Genomic DNA, 13,227 nt, shown 5'->3' with positions numbered 1-13,227 from the left:
CCCTCCCTGACCAACTCTCTCGCCTCGATCTCTCTAGTCTTCTTTCCCTTTCCTATCCCCACTCAATCGCCTCTCCAAATCCCTCGCATGCAACACCACACGTCTGACGGCGGTGAAGGACATGAGATCGGTGGGTTTTGCAGGTGGCAACCAAGGCGATTGGAGCAGCACATACGGGAGGGGCGGATCCGCCGGCGACCATTGCGGGAGGGCTAGATCCACTGCCAATGGCCAAGGGAAGGGCAGATCCGCCGGCGACGACCTCGGGACAAGTGGATCTAGTGTCGTTGCCTGCCGCGCCATGGCCTCCACCAGGCCGCAGCCTCCCCCTCCACTGACCATGTAGTGGCCGCCAACTGCTATTTTCTACAAATCTGATGAGCACCCATGTAAACATCCTTGTGGCTTTCCTATCTTCTAGATATGGAAAGCTTTTCTCTCTTCTAGAAAATATAGGAGAGGGGGTGAGATAGGGAGGTCGACGGCTTGCAAATCTATTTTAATGTGGTTGGGGGGGGTGGGGTTGTTCGAGCCGTGATTATCATCGTTCTGTCAAGAAATCGAACCTACCCTTCTAGTTCCGGAAATTGACAATTGATCGCAGTGACAAAGTACCTAGCGGTCCGCTACACATCCTCTACGGTAGCGCACATGCGGTACAGTAGAGAACTTTATTCCCTATGCGGTTACAAACTTGGCAGTACAGCCTGGAAGGAAGCCCAATTAGAAAATGGCACGGCCTCCTCAATGAGACATCAAAATATTTTGAATAAGTTCACTTGAGGTCCCTCAATTTGTCGCTAATCTGAAATTCGTCCCTAAACTGAATTACCAGATATAACGAGTCCCTTAATTCACAAAACCGGATCACTTGAGGTCCTAGGCAGTATCATACCCAGTTTTAGCTGACGTGGCAAGTTGAGTCAGCGTGGGTCCCACGCGGGCCCCACATGACAGTGTCTAGTATTAATTCTCTTCTCCCTCTTCTCTCGTCTCTCCCCTCTCTGTTCTCTCTTCCCAATCTAGGGCGCTGGGATGAGCGGCGGCTGGCGGGGAGGACGACACGATGGGTGGCGGAAAGATGGGCGGCTGCCGGCAGCTAGTGGGGAGGGTGTCGCAACGAGCGGCAGAGAGATGGGCAGTTGCCGGCGGGGAGGATGGTGCGACGAGCGGCGGCCAACAGGGAGAAGGGGCAGCGCACAGTAGTCGGCGGGGAGAAGGTGCAGGGGCGTTGGTGAACCACAGCCTGAGGCGGCCGCCTTCGCGCGTTGCAAGAGCTCCTTCCCAGGGACTGATCGTATCAGCGGCGAGAACGACATCGGCGTGCCCCGCTTCTCCCTCCCGGCCGCCTTCGCGGCATCGTCCACAACGTCCATCTCCTCGTCACGGTGGATGGAGGACGTGATGGCCGTGACAGAAGCAGGAAGGGTGCCGCCTAGGTCGTCACGCGCGCCTCCCCTTCTTCCTGCCGGTTGCCGCTCATTGGTCGTCCTCCCCATTGACCGCCACCCATCCCGGCGCCCCTTCTCCCTGCCGGTCGCTGCCTGTCCCGGAGCGCCATCTCCCCATCGGCTGCCGGCGCCACCCCTTCTCCCTTCCCATTCTCCCTGTCGGCCACTGCATCTCGCCCCTTCTCCCTGCCGGTCGCCGCTCGTCGTGCCATCCTCCTTACCGGCAGTCACACATCTCTTCGCTGCCTGTCACACCGTCCACCCCACCAGCCGCTGCTCGTCTCGGAGCCCTAGCCGCATCTCCTTCTCCTCCGGCGGCCACCGCCGCACGCCGCCCCTTCTCCCCGTCGGCCACGGCCTGTCTCCCCACCACCCATTGGCCGTCGCACCTGAGAGAGGAGAAGAGAGAGGAGAGGGTGGAGAGGGATGAAGAGAGGGGAGATGGGGAGTGAGATTGACATGTGGGGCCCACATTGGGCCCACCTTTTTTTAGTTATTGTTTTTGTAACTAACATGTGGGCCCGACGGTTTTTATTATTTTCCAAATTAAATTGCCACGTAAGCACCACGTCAATGCCACGTGAGGAAGACCGAGTCAAATTAGCCACGTAGGCACCACGTCAATGAAAACTGCCATCCAAACCGTATTGGGACTTATTTTGCACCGGTTTTGATAGTTGAGGGACTTATTGTATCTGGTTTTTTGGTTGAAGGACGAAAATCGGATTCGTTGACAAGTTAAGGGATCTCAAATGAACTTATTCCAAATATTTTCTCTTCATGCTTAACCTGTCTCACATATCTTAGGATTTCTGGAAAAAAAACAATCTTGAAGTGCACTGACTTTTGTATCCTCCTCCTTCATCCTGTTCCCACATCTCTCCCTCCACTTCTCTTATTTCCAGAGGCAGGCCAAGGGATTGAGGCAAACTTTGAGCAGGGCTAACGCTGCATCGGCTTATCAGAGCAAGAGCACAAACAAAAAAAAAAGTCACAAAATTGGTTCACCTACAAAAGCCCATCCGGCCTAACTAACTTGCTAATCACCGTGCCTTCCCTTGGGCCGTAGCACTCAACTGCATAGTATATCAAGGCCTGCAAAACCAAAACTGTCATGCATCCGGAAGAAAGAAAAGAAAGCAGGCAGTTTCTGGAGCTGCTGCTGCTATGAATTCAGCCCAAAAATTGAAATTGTATTTTTTTTGCTGTGCACACGTGTCACAGCTGACAAGCATGCATGCTTTCACAAATGACAAGTTACTAGTGGTATTAATTTTTTTCTGGGAAACAGAAAATTCATTAATCAGAAGATAAATCCTCTCTCACAACAGTGAGATGACTTTACAAGAGTTACCACATCAAAATTTTGAGCTTGCTTCACAAAGAGTATAATTTACGAGCTCATGGCTTATCTCATCTTATTTGAGAAAGAACGATGAACCTTTTCTCGTACAAATTCCCGATTTCCAGCCAAAAGAAATTAGTAATTTCTAATCACATTTATACCATCAGAGAAAACAACCCCGATTGGACAGCGTTGATGGCAACACGCAACGGGAAACGGTTAACGGCACAACGACACATACCGCGACGTGAATTGCCAAATGGACACACAACGCAGCATGGGTTCGATTTTGCAGGGGCTTTGGGTGATTTTTTGTTAGCACCAAGTGAATGAACACAAAGAGGAAACAATCTCCTGCAATGTCAGTTTCAGTTTGTCATTGCCATCAGAGTTTGAGTGATGTACACGACAAGAGTGGGCAATCCGCTCAAATTCTTCTTGGGTGTATCTAAAAATATGTGAACAGATTTTTCTTTAAAAAACATGTCAACTGTAAGTGTAGTGTAAGTAGAGCGTAGTTTCAATTCAAAATAGTAAAGGTTGCTTGCTCCGTTGGTTGGAGCGTGCCTTGCATGAAATAGAAGGTTTTGGGGTAGATTCCTTACCTAATAATGTCACGATTTTATTTTCTTATATCCACTAGCACGAATCTCAACGTCAATCTAACAGTTCAGAAATTGATATTTTTTTTCTCTACTACATTAAAAGAGGAGTCGCTCTCCTTCTCTTCATCCTCGCATCTTTTCCCCCACCCACGTGTATGTGAGGAAGCCCCATCCCTCTAGAAAAAGAAAATAAAAGGTTTCTTTAGAAAAACAGCCAATTAGGAAAAAACCAGAAAAATCGTGAGAAAAAAGCATAACTATCTAGTAAAAATATGGTAAAGCTGTTTCCTTTTTATCCCATGGCATCAGTTGAGTAGGCAATGGGTAGTTACCGAACATCTCTTGCCATCAGATTCTGCAGAATCTGCTAATGTACAATACAACACTCAATGAGATGATGATCAATTGATTTTCTTATTGTTCAGAAACAACACAACTACACAACCTCTTGCCTGTTGTCTGTGCAGAAAGTCCAAGAATAAAATACAATCTTACAGAGCTACTGTAATGATAATTAACCACACCATCATTAACAAAACACTATACACGTCCTCGCATCAGAATCAAAGGCACGACACTTGCAAATAAAATGCAACAGACAAATTCTATTCCAACAAAGCGAGCGATATCTCCAAGGCCTGAAAATATTCAGACTAAAAAAGTTAGTGTCATCGGGACAGCAGAATTTCAGACAATGTTCTCCTTTCTTTTCTTTTCTCCCCAACTAATGCTACGATCGAGATGGACCAGTCCCTGTCAAAGCTAAGCCAAAGTCCTCAATCTAGCAGATTGTCACAATATCTAATTAAATCATGTCTGACCGGTCGATCATGTTCAGTTTCAGAGCAGAGAGCAGCCAAGGAGCACGCACACACAAACGGATTCCTTAATCAATTAATTAATGAAATCTTCAGAATGGACAAAAGATGGAGCATGTTAGGAGTTTAGACTCTCTGCCACACCAACCAAAACTTAAGCTACCCAACAATCCCAGCAATGGCCAATGGCTGATCAAGTGCAGTTTTTGTCGGTATTTTTGTGTGAATGAACAATGCAGGAAGCACTGCACTGCAGCTACTCTCCATGTCCAATGAACCAGTGTACTACGGTTGGTGGGGGCACTGTTGTTGATTATATCACCGCCAATTCTATGTGTATAGAATAGTATTTGATTGGTTTTGAAAAGTTAGTGTTCCACCTGTTATAAAATATAAGTATTTTTTCTAGAATATAAAATATGTACCACAATGTAAATATTTTTATGAGGACTAATTAGATTCTTAGGAAGAGAATCTAAGCCATCCAAAAATCAAAATTGTCCATCTAAAAGGAGAATTTTTTTCCTTAACCCTAGTATTCGTTAAACAATCCAAAATGCTTATATTTTATAACAGAGTGGGTACTAGACTACTAGTACATGTTTAATTAAAATACAGAAATTTGTGTGATTCCTATGAGAACCAGACCAATTCCTTCATTTTAAATGGGCATAAAATGCTAGTAATAGTTACAATTTGTATCTTGGTATCTCAGAGCAGTGCCTTTTCGACAGTGTTGACAGGTGGACCCCCCGAGTTTTCAGAAAGAATAGTTAGAGCGTACTGAAGCATTTTTTCAGGCTTTGTGCCCGGTTGTTGGATGTCACTATGCATGGCACCGGCCATGAAAGTCCATAGGCATGTTAGCCATTTCCTTGGCAGTTTGTCTGGTGAGCAGAGGCTCAAGTCACACAGAAGTGTTGCATGTGTTTCACTTTTTAATTTATTTATACAGAGAGAAAAAAAATAGGGAGTTTGTGTTGTTGTGCAACGGCAGCAGTTCATCCTCCATTTGTGGCTTGTGAAACTCAAAGAGTTCAAGAGCCTTTGATAGTGGAAGCCCATATGTTGCACAAAGGCTCCATGTGTCCCGCTCTGTCGCTACTTTCTCTGTTCTGTCTCGCTCTATTTTTCTTCCTTTTTGGCAAACTCAATACAGAAATATTATATAAATCATGCCCTTTTAATGCTTTTCGTGTCGAGATAAGTTAAGAAACCAATTTATGTGTTGACATCAGGAATCAGATTTGAATATATTTGTTTGTAGGTACAGAGTAATTTAAGAATGGGGAATTGTGCCGGGAACTTCAGTGTTTGCAACGGCCCTGTGCATTTTTTTTCACCCTTCAGTGTTGATCCCTAGGCATAATTCACTTTTTTTTAAATGATTGAAAAAAGCTGTCCACTTAACATACATTTATTTATTTGTATTTTCTAAAAAATCTATGTTTTTCGTATAACCGTTTTATATTTTGACTCGTCCCCCGATGCATATTGTAATCACTAAGGCCTTAGTTCACGAAAAGAGAATTTCTGGGTGTCACATCGGACATTTGACCGGATGTTGGAAGAGGTTTTCGAACACGAATGAAAAAACTAATTTCATAACTCACCTGAAAACCGCGAGACGAATTGATTAAGTCTAATTAATCCATCATTAGCACATGTAGGTTATTGTAGCACTTATGGCTAATCATAGACTAATTAGGCTCAAAAGATTCTTCTCGCGATTTTCACGCAAACTGTGCAATTAGTTTTTCATTCTATCTATATTTAATGCTTCATGCATGTGTTCAAAGATTCGATGTGACGTTTTTGGGAAAAAAAATTGGAAACTAAACAAAGCCTAATTGGCATATGTGATTACTCTACTAGGGGTCCATTCCCTATTGTTCATCCAAAAGGAAAAGTAAGAAATAAAAAACACGGTATACCATTGTTTACATGCTGTCGGAATAAATATCGCTTTACTGCTTTGAAAAAAAGGGAGCAACGTTGACCTCCGTATTTCCAACTTACCACATTGATCAATTACTTAAATGCAACTTTCGAACATGCAACCAACTCACAGTAAATGTCGTCGAAACAATGTTTGACTATGTGTCATAAAAATATTTTAAGAGGGCTTTATTATTTGTATTAGATACTCCCTCAGTAAAAAGACTGTTATTTTAAAAATAGAAAAGTTATATCATGCAAAGGGTAAAAAAAAAACTACCATGCCCTATATCAATAGAAAGAGAAAACAAGTAGGAGGAGAACATTAACAAGAAGGAGAATAGGGTACTAATAATTAAATGGCTAAAATGAGAAAAAAGGAAAAAAAAGATATTACGAGGTCTAGTGGACCCAACTGAAAAGTACTCTTTGAAACAATTCTAAAAGCTAAAAGATAATACTTTTAGGGCGGGAGAGTATCAGAGTAGCTTTTGTATGAGTAAAACGCACCATCCCCGTTTCAAATTATAAGATGTTTTGACTTTAGTCAAAGTCAGACTGTTTCAAGTTTGATTAAGTTTATAGACAAATATAGTAATATTTATAATACTAAATTAGTTTCATCAAAATTACAATTGAATATATTTTCATAATAAATTTGTCTTGGGTTGAAAATGTTACTACCTTTTTCTACAAACTTGGTCAAACTTAAAGTAATTTGACTTTGACTAAAGTCAAAACGTCTTATAACTTGAAACGGAGGGAGTAACATTGATAATAAATGATTAAAAAAACAAGGTATACAACCCACTGCAACGAATTAATAGAGGACCATACATACAGTATAGAAATTATGCTACAGATATATGAGTGGATTTTAAACTCTCAAGGACATATCCTATTGTTATTTGCATGTCAATTAAATATTTATGATTTTTTTTAAAAAATAAGAATATATATTAACATGTGATATATCACTCTACAATTATGCTAGTTAAAATTTAACTTTTACAAGTTAAAAAAAGCAAATTAAACCATAGCTAGTTAATTTATATTCACAGTCAAATTTGTTTTAACGTTGCAACATGTATAAGTTAAATTTTATTTTGCATGTTTGTGGAGTCATCTATCCTATATTAATCTATATTGTTAATTTTTTTTATAACTATTTGAGTGAATAATTTCTCCTACAGGTATACAGGAAATTACATTTACATCCCCTGCATTCATGTGCTACAGTAGCTCTCTCCTTACGCGCAATAAATAAATAAATGTGTCGCTTTCCAAATTGCATATTGGAAGATCAAGTAGAAGAGGCCGTACAAATCTACTGCAGGCTTGCCTTCTATGAAGGGAAGACCGAAGAAATGGGATCCTATGTGTGGTATACAGAATGAATGCAATAGGATCCTGTCCTGCCATGATTATTATTTCCATCCTTCAATTTTCACCATTACCTAATTCAGCTTAAAAAAAAGAACTAGACACATAAAATCTATTATAGCCACTCCTTTAGAAAAATAAGTATGTCAGCGAAAATAATATCCTATCGGAGGATTAAACCCAAAATTCGAAACCTTGTAATTAATCATTACACAAGTTTTGACATGTGCATCTCCCGTATCCATTGCGAGCCAAACTATTTTGAAAGAACAGGATTCAAATACCCTTCACATGGAATACTTATTGTTTTGTTATTACAAGGCCAACAACTTGTTTTCATACTTACTAAATGAATAAATATAGGTAGCTAATAAATATAGCATAGTCCATGACAGTGAACATGAGTTGGCGATAAAATCAGTGGTAGTCAATGGCACATCTCTTGGGTGGTGATGATGGACTCCTAGCAATGGTGATGGTATAATATTGATGACGAGAGAAGAAACTTCTCTGACGTATTACCCTTTGATGAGTGTTTCTAACATGTGAATCCACTAGATATGGAATCAGTCACTTGAAGTCAGGGGATAGTAAGTTAGAAGATATTGTTCCGATGACAAAGGCATGCAACTGAGAAGCGGGGAGGACATTACACAAGGAAGAGCTGACATAATATACTTGCCCGGGGAGAAGAGGTGTTGGCAGTTGGCTTATCTTTTAAGATAGCAAAATCATCATTGCTTAACTAAAAATCTTGCAAGTGCACACATACAAACACTTGTAGTTTGACTTGCTATCTGAGTCACAACCAATAGACCAAGAGAACAAATGCCCTCTCCCTTAAAACCATTGCTCCAATCTTGTTCAAATATCACCAATGATTTAAACCAAAACACATTTTGCAGGTCTCAAATTGCGTATCAAGCCGGGTCGATGTCGGTTTAACCCCCCATAATTCCATTTGACTGGTTCCTCTCAAGCATGTTGCCTGGCCCCCACGCTTTTCCACTGTCGTCAGTCCAAATGCCTCACCCAAAAAAGCGATTAGAAAAGCGCATAAAGAGCACAAAACAACATATACCCCACACCCACACCCAAGAAGATAGACTCTCAACACATGTGCCGATCTAGTTCCGCGAGATCATTACAAACCACAAACCACAGTAACAAATATAACTAATATCGGTAAGGTCCACATATCAACGACTACTTACGGCCGTATTATATACTAATGTTGGCCTAATGTTGGTGAGGCCCCACATGTCAGCGACTAACTCGCGACCGGCTTGTGTAGGAAGCGAATTGTGGCTATAGCAATGGGCTCACCCCATTTGCTATAAACACGCACACGCACTCTCAACCCTCTCTCTCTCTCTTCCGTTTGCTATATATTGGCACTTAATTAACACAGTGGCCTAAGCAGAAGCCATGTGCTAGGGAAAGCAAGTCTTCCTCCTCTCTCTCTCTCTCTCTCTCTCTCTGCTTCTCTCACACTCTACTGCTGCTCATCACCATCATCACCACCATGGCAGTGCTCCTCTCCATCCTCTCCTCCTCTTTCCTGCTGCTCTTGGCGGCCTCCTCCTCCTCCACGCCACGCGCGTCTGCGTGCGAGAGGTGCGTGCGCAACGGCAAGGCCGCCTACTCGCCCTCGCTCTCCCCTCTCCCACCTGGTAAGCACACACTTCACTCCCTGACCAAGAACTGGTTGATCCGATTGATTAGTTGAGGATGTTGCAAGAACTTAACAAGATGTGTGAATCTTGGTGTGTGATGGATGGATGGATGGATCTCAGGTGGTGGAGGAGGATGTGGGTATGGGGCCATGGCCATGGAGATGGAGCTGAATGGGGGATTCCTTGCAGCCGGGGGTCCAAGGCAGCACAGGGGAGGGCTTGGATGTGGAAGGTGCTTTCAGGTACTACAGGGACAAAGAGGCCTAATTTGTTTCCTGTCTTGTCTTCATTTTCTTTTTTAATTTTTGCTCCCATTTCTGGCCATGTCCTTTTCTGATTTAACCAAAATGTCCCTTCTTGCTTGCTTGTTCCTCACATGGGGCTGGTTGTTGTTCAAGAACTTGTGGGATTTTTGTTTTTCTTTTGAGACCGACGCTTTGCAAACAAAAGAAGTTTTAGTTAGTTTCTGGAATTGGTGGTAGGACTGGTAGTTCCTTCATGTTTTTTTTTTTACTTTTTAGGAGGTGATGTTTTGAAGAAGCAAACAATCAACTAATTGTAAGAGCATCTATTATTTATTTTTTTGATTGTTTTGTTTCTACTTAGTAAGATACTTAGATTCCGATTGGCACAACTTTTTCCAAAAAAAAAAACAATATTATAAAATGTGTTTTGTAGAATAATTCAGGTAGTCCTTTTTGCAATCATGAAAAATAATACTAGACAATGAAAGTGGCGAAGTAAAATCCCCTCAAAATGATTTAAGAATCAAATAGTAAAATTGAAAATACTATACAGTAGCTTTTCGGGAAAAAAAAAAACCAGTGTCAAGCGGGCTTCGAAGGCCAAATAAGAGCTTAATTCTAACTTGCTCCATTTACCAAATGAAGCCTCTGTACAAAAAATTCTGAAAGAGACTTGGTTGTTTCCTAAGATTTCTTGATTTTTAAAGTGGCTAAACCGTACTATTACTATATAAATGGCATTTATTTCAGTTGTGTTTTTGTCCTTTGATCCTTTCACACTTGTTATTCACCCTGTTTTTTTATTATTCTTTTTTTGCGAGAAAAGATGAGATGCAGAAATGCAGAGGTGTGCAGTAACGCAGGCGTCCGCGTCGTGCTCACCGACTTTCACAGGAGCAACAGTACGGACTTCCTGCTCGGTGGGCCCGCTTTCGCGGGCCTGGCCAAGCCCGGGATGGCCCACAAGTTGAAGAAGCTTGATGCTCTGTCAGTAGAGTACAGAAGGTAGGAGTAATATCTGTCTGGCATGTTAATTTTCAAGCCTAATTATTGTTTACTTAGAGAAAATTTGCTGTTCTTAATTATCTGGTAATTCAATATTTTAAATCAGATACATCCAGGCAAATATTGAGGAGATTTGTATGTATTAGAAAAGGCAGTGGAAGGCCATTTCGTTAGGTAGACTTGGAGTTACTTGGAGGGATGATGTCCCTTAGACGAGTAAATATATACTCCGTTTTTTCCATTGGTTAGCTTAAAATTAAATTAACCAACGTCAAATATATAAGGAAAGTGGTAGTATCTTTTTGGAATTTCATAAATCATGGTATAGGAAAATGGTTCATATGGTTTTGAATTCTTAGGTGTTCTCTTTTGAAGTTTATTTTCATATTGAATTTTAAAGCTAACGATTTAATTTTTTTTGAATTTCATATTAAATTAGATAGATGCAGATGTCACATATTTATTTAAATGAAATATGTAGCTTACTCCATGTTACTCTTGAACTCGAATTCTATACTTAAATATTCATCACTGGAAAGTACTAAGGCCCTGTATGAGATAGCTAAGATTGATGATATGATATTTGTGATAGGTATTTGAGTGTATAAAGGAATAAATTAACTACTACATAGTTAAAAATAGCTTTAGAATATTATTCCAACAAAACTATATATATAAAACTTGCACAAAATGTATTGTTTAGGAGCTTGGAAAACGTACAAACGAAAATCCAGGATCAGAAAAGAATAACCAGATTCCAAACACGACAAATTCATGTTTACTGATGTTTACAACGATAACCATTTAGATATTACTTGGTCTTGGTCCAAATGCTAACATTTATTTATTTAGGCTGAAATGTTGTAAAAGTGAGACTGAAAGAGATTTTTCCAAATGCTTCACAAGGCAAAGACACAACTTTATTTTCAACGAGCCTAGAGATACATACAAATTAATGGTTAGCACTGCAGTCCTCTTATATCTTTTCCCTTGTTTCCTTGCAGAATTCCCTGCGACTACAAGGACAAGAACCTGTCCATATTAGTAGAAGAGCAGAGCAAAAGGCCAAACAATTTGGTCATCAAGTTCCTTTACCAAGGTGGCCAAACTGATATCTTAGCGGTGGATGTTGCTCAGGTAAAATGAAGACTTGAATCAAACAGAAATAATAACATGTATTTTTTTCAATGAATTTCTTTTTTCATCTTAATTACAAACAACTGAAACAGAAAGCGTCTAATAAACAATATTGTGGACTTGGTCCATGCAGGTGGGATCATCGGATTGGCGGTTCATGACCCGGGTCTATGGACCCGTTTGGAGCATCGACCGGGCCCCCAACGGACCGCTTCAGTTCCGGGCTGTGGTGACCGGTGGTTACGACGGGAAGTGGGTCTGGGCCGACCGGGAGGTTCTTCCCGCCAACTGGCAGCCCGGCCAGGTGTACGACACCGGTGCGAGGATCGCCGACGTGGCGAGGGAAAGCTGCCTAGACTGCGCCACGCTGGACTGGAAGTGAAAGGTGTGCTAGACCTGACGTATCTGGCACTGCAAAGACCAGGTACATGTAGATACAGTCCTCATAGGGTGAAGGGACAGCGCTGGGGTTGGAAAAAACAGAGGCTCCCCTTCCCTGTCAAAACAAAGAGATACAATGTTTTTTATGGGGGATAGCTGTGATCTCCCTGTTTAGCCCTTTGATTTGGTCTCTTCTTCCAATATGCATGTGTTCACTGAACCATGCATATGCATATGAGAGATGTGTCATCAGGATCTGATGAGATGGTGGTGGTGGTGGTGGGCTCAGGGGAATGTAAACAAATGTAACCTAGCTACCCCCATACTAATTGCTAGAATAATGAACATAGTTCCAGTGTTTTGTCCTTGGCATGTGAGTGTGTTTGTGTCCCTGCTTATTCAAAGTTCACATGCCCACCTAACCTATCAAGTTAGACTGGGATCCCTTGGTCCTTTGTCATCTTCATTGAGCTAAACACATGCTGGTGTGGGACTGTTGTTTGTAGGTACTAGGTAGGTTACTTTTTTGTAGGGCACATATATGTAATGTAATAGTAGTCCTGAAGTAGAACCAACATGTAACTTCTTTTCCTTTTAAATAAAGGCAGCTCTGCCATTTATTTCAAGAGGAGAGATACACTAATCCAAAAAAGGGGGGAGGACTCAAAAAAAAAAGAAGATAATACCGGCTCTAGAAGAAACCCCAACTCTTAGGCTTGTCTACCGATATATCGCTTAAGGCTTTGAGAGGAGAGTAAAAGAGAAGATTGAGAACATACGCAAAATAAGATGAGCCATTAGCGCATGATTAATTGAGTATTAACTACTTTAAATTTGAAAATTGTATTAATATGATTTTTAAAGCAATTTTTCTATAGAAAATTTTTGCAAAAACAATATCATTTAGTATATCGGGAAGCATGCGCACGGAGAACGAGAGAAATCTTCCCTCAAAGACAAGCGACTAACATATAGTTAAGGGGCTCTGAAACACGATTACAGCAGTGAGTGAAACAGCTCCAGTAGGCATGGAGCTACTAGCATCCTAAATGCTACTTAATCTGTTTCATATTGTATAAGCATTATAGCTAGATTTGTCTTCTGTTAAAAAGTTTAAGAAATCTTATAGAGAATATGTGTACTACTAATATATTCAATGATGAATTTAACGAAAATAATTTGGTGTTTAATACTGATGTTTTTTTCTTTAAACTTGATCAAACTAAAAAAATATCAACTTAAA

General features: G+C 41.1%; 1 protein-coding gene across 1 annotated transcript; it reads left to right on the top strand.

The window, feature by feature from the left end:
* The first annotated feature begins 8,906 nt into the window (after nucleotides 1-8,906).
* Nucleotides 8,907-12,606, top strand: LOC4343213 (expansin-like A3). Its single transcript, NM_001422154.1, has 5 exons — nucleotides 8,907-9,213; nucleotides 9,337-9,458; nucleotides 10,288-10,466; nucleotides 11,471-11,603; nucleotides 11,737-12,606. The coding sequence occupies exons 1-5, from the start codon at nucleotides 9,066-9,068 to the stop codon at nucleotides 11,983-11,985; spliced, it is 831 nt and encodes a 276-aa protein (NP_001409083.1). The 5' UTR covers nucleotides 8,907-9,065; the 3' UTR covers nucleotides 11,986-12,606.
* The last annotated feature ends 621 nt before the right edge of the window (nucleotides 12,607-13,227 follow it).

Source organism: Oryza sativa, chromosome 7 (assembly GCF_034140825.1).
Source record: "Oryza sativa Japonica Group chromosome 7, ASM3414082v1".
NCBI classification, from domain to species: domain Eukaryota; kingdom Viridiplantae; phylum Streptophyta; class Magnoliopsida; order Poales; family Poaceae; genus Oryza; species Oryza sativa.
This window is presented reverse-complemented; position numbering and strand designations above follow the sequence as displayed.

What these genes read in the sequence shown, in the direction of transcription:
- LOC4343213 (NM_001422154.1), top strand. Translation starts at nt 9,066, where the DNA reads ATGGCAGTGCTCCTCTCCATCCTCTCCTCCTCTTTCCTGCTGCTCTTG. An exon ending in GCTCTCCCCTCTCCCACCTG is followed by an intron (nt 9,214 to 9,336) that starts GTAAGCACACAC and finishes GATGGATCTCAG; the next exon opens with GTGGTGGAGGAGGATGTGGG. An exon ending in GATGTGGAAGGTGCTTTCAG is followed by an intron (nt 9,459 to 10,287) that starts GTACTACAGGGA and finishes TTGCGAGAAAAG; the next exon opens with ATGAGATGCAGAAATGCAGA.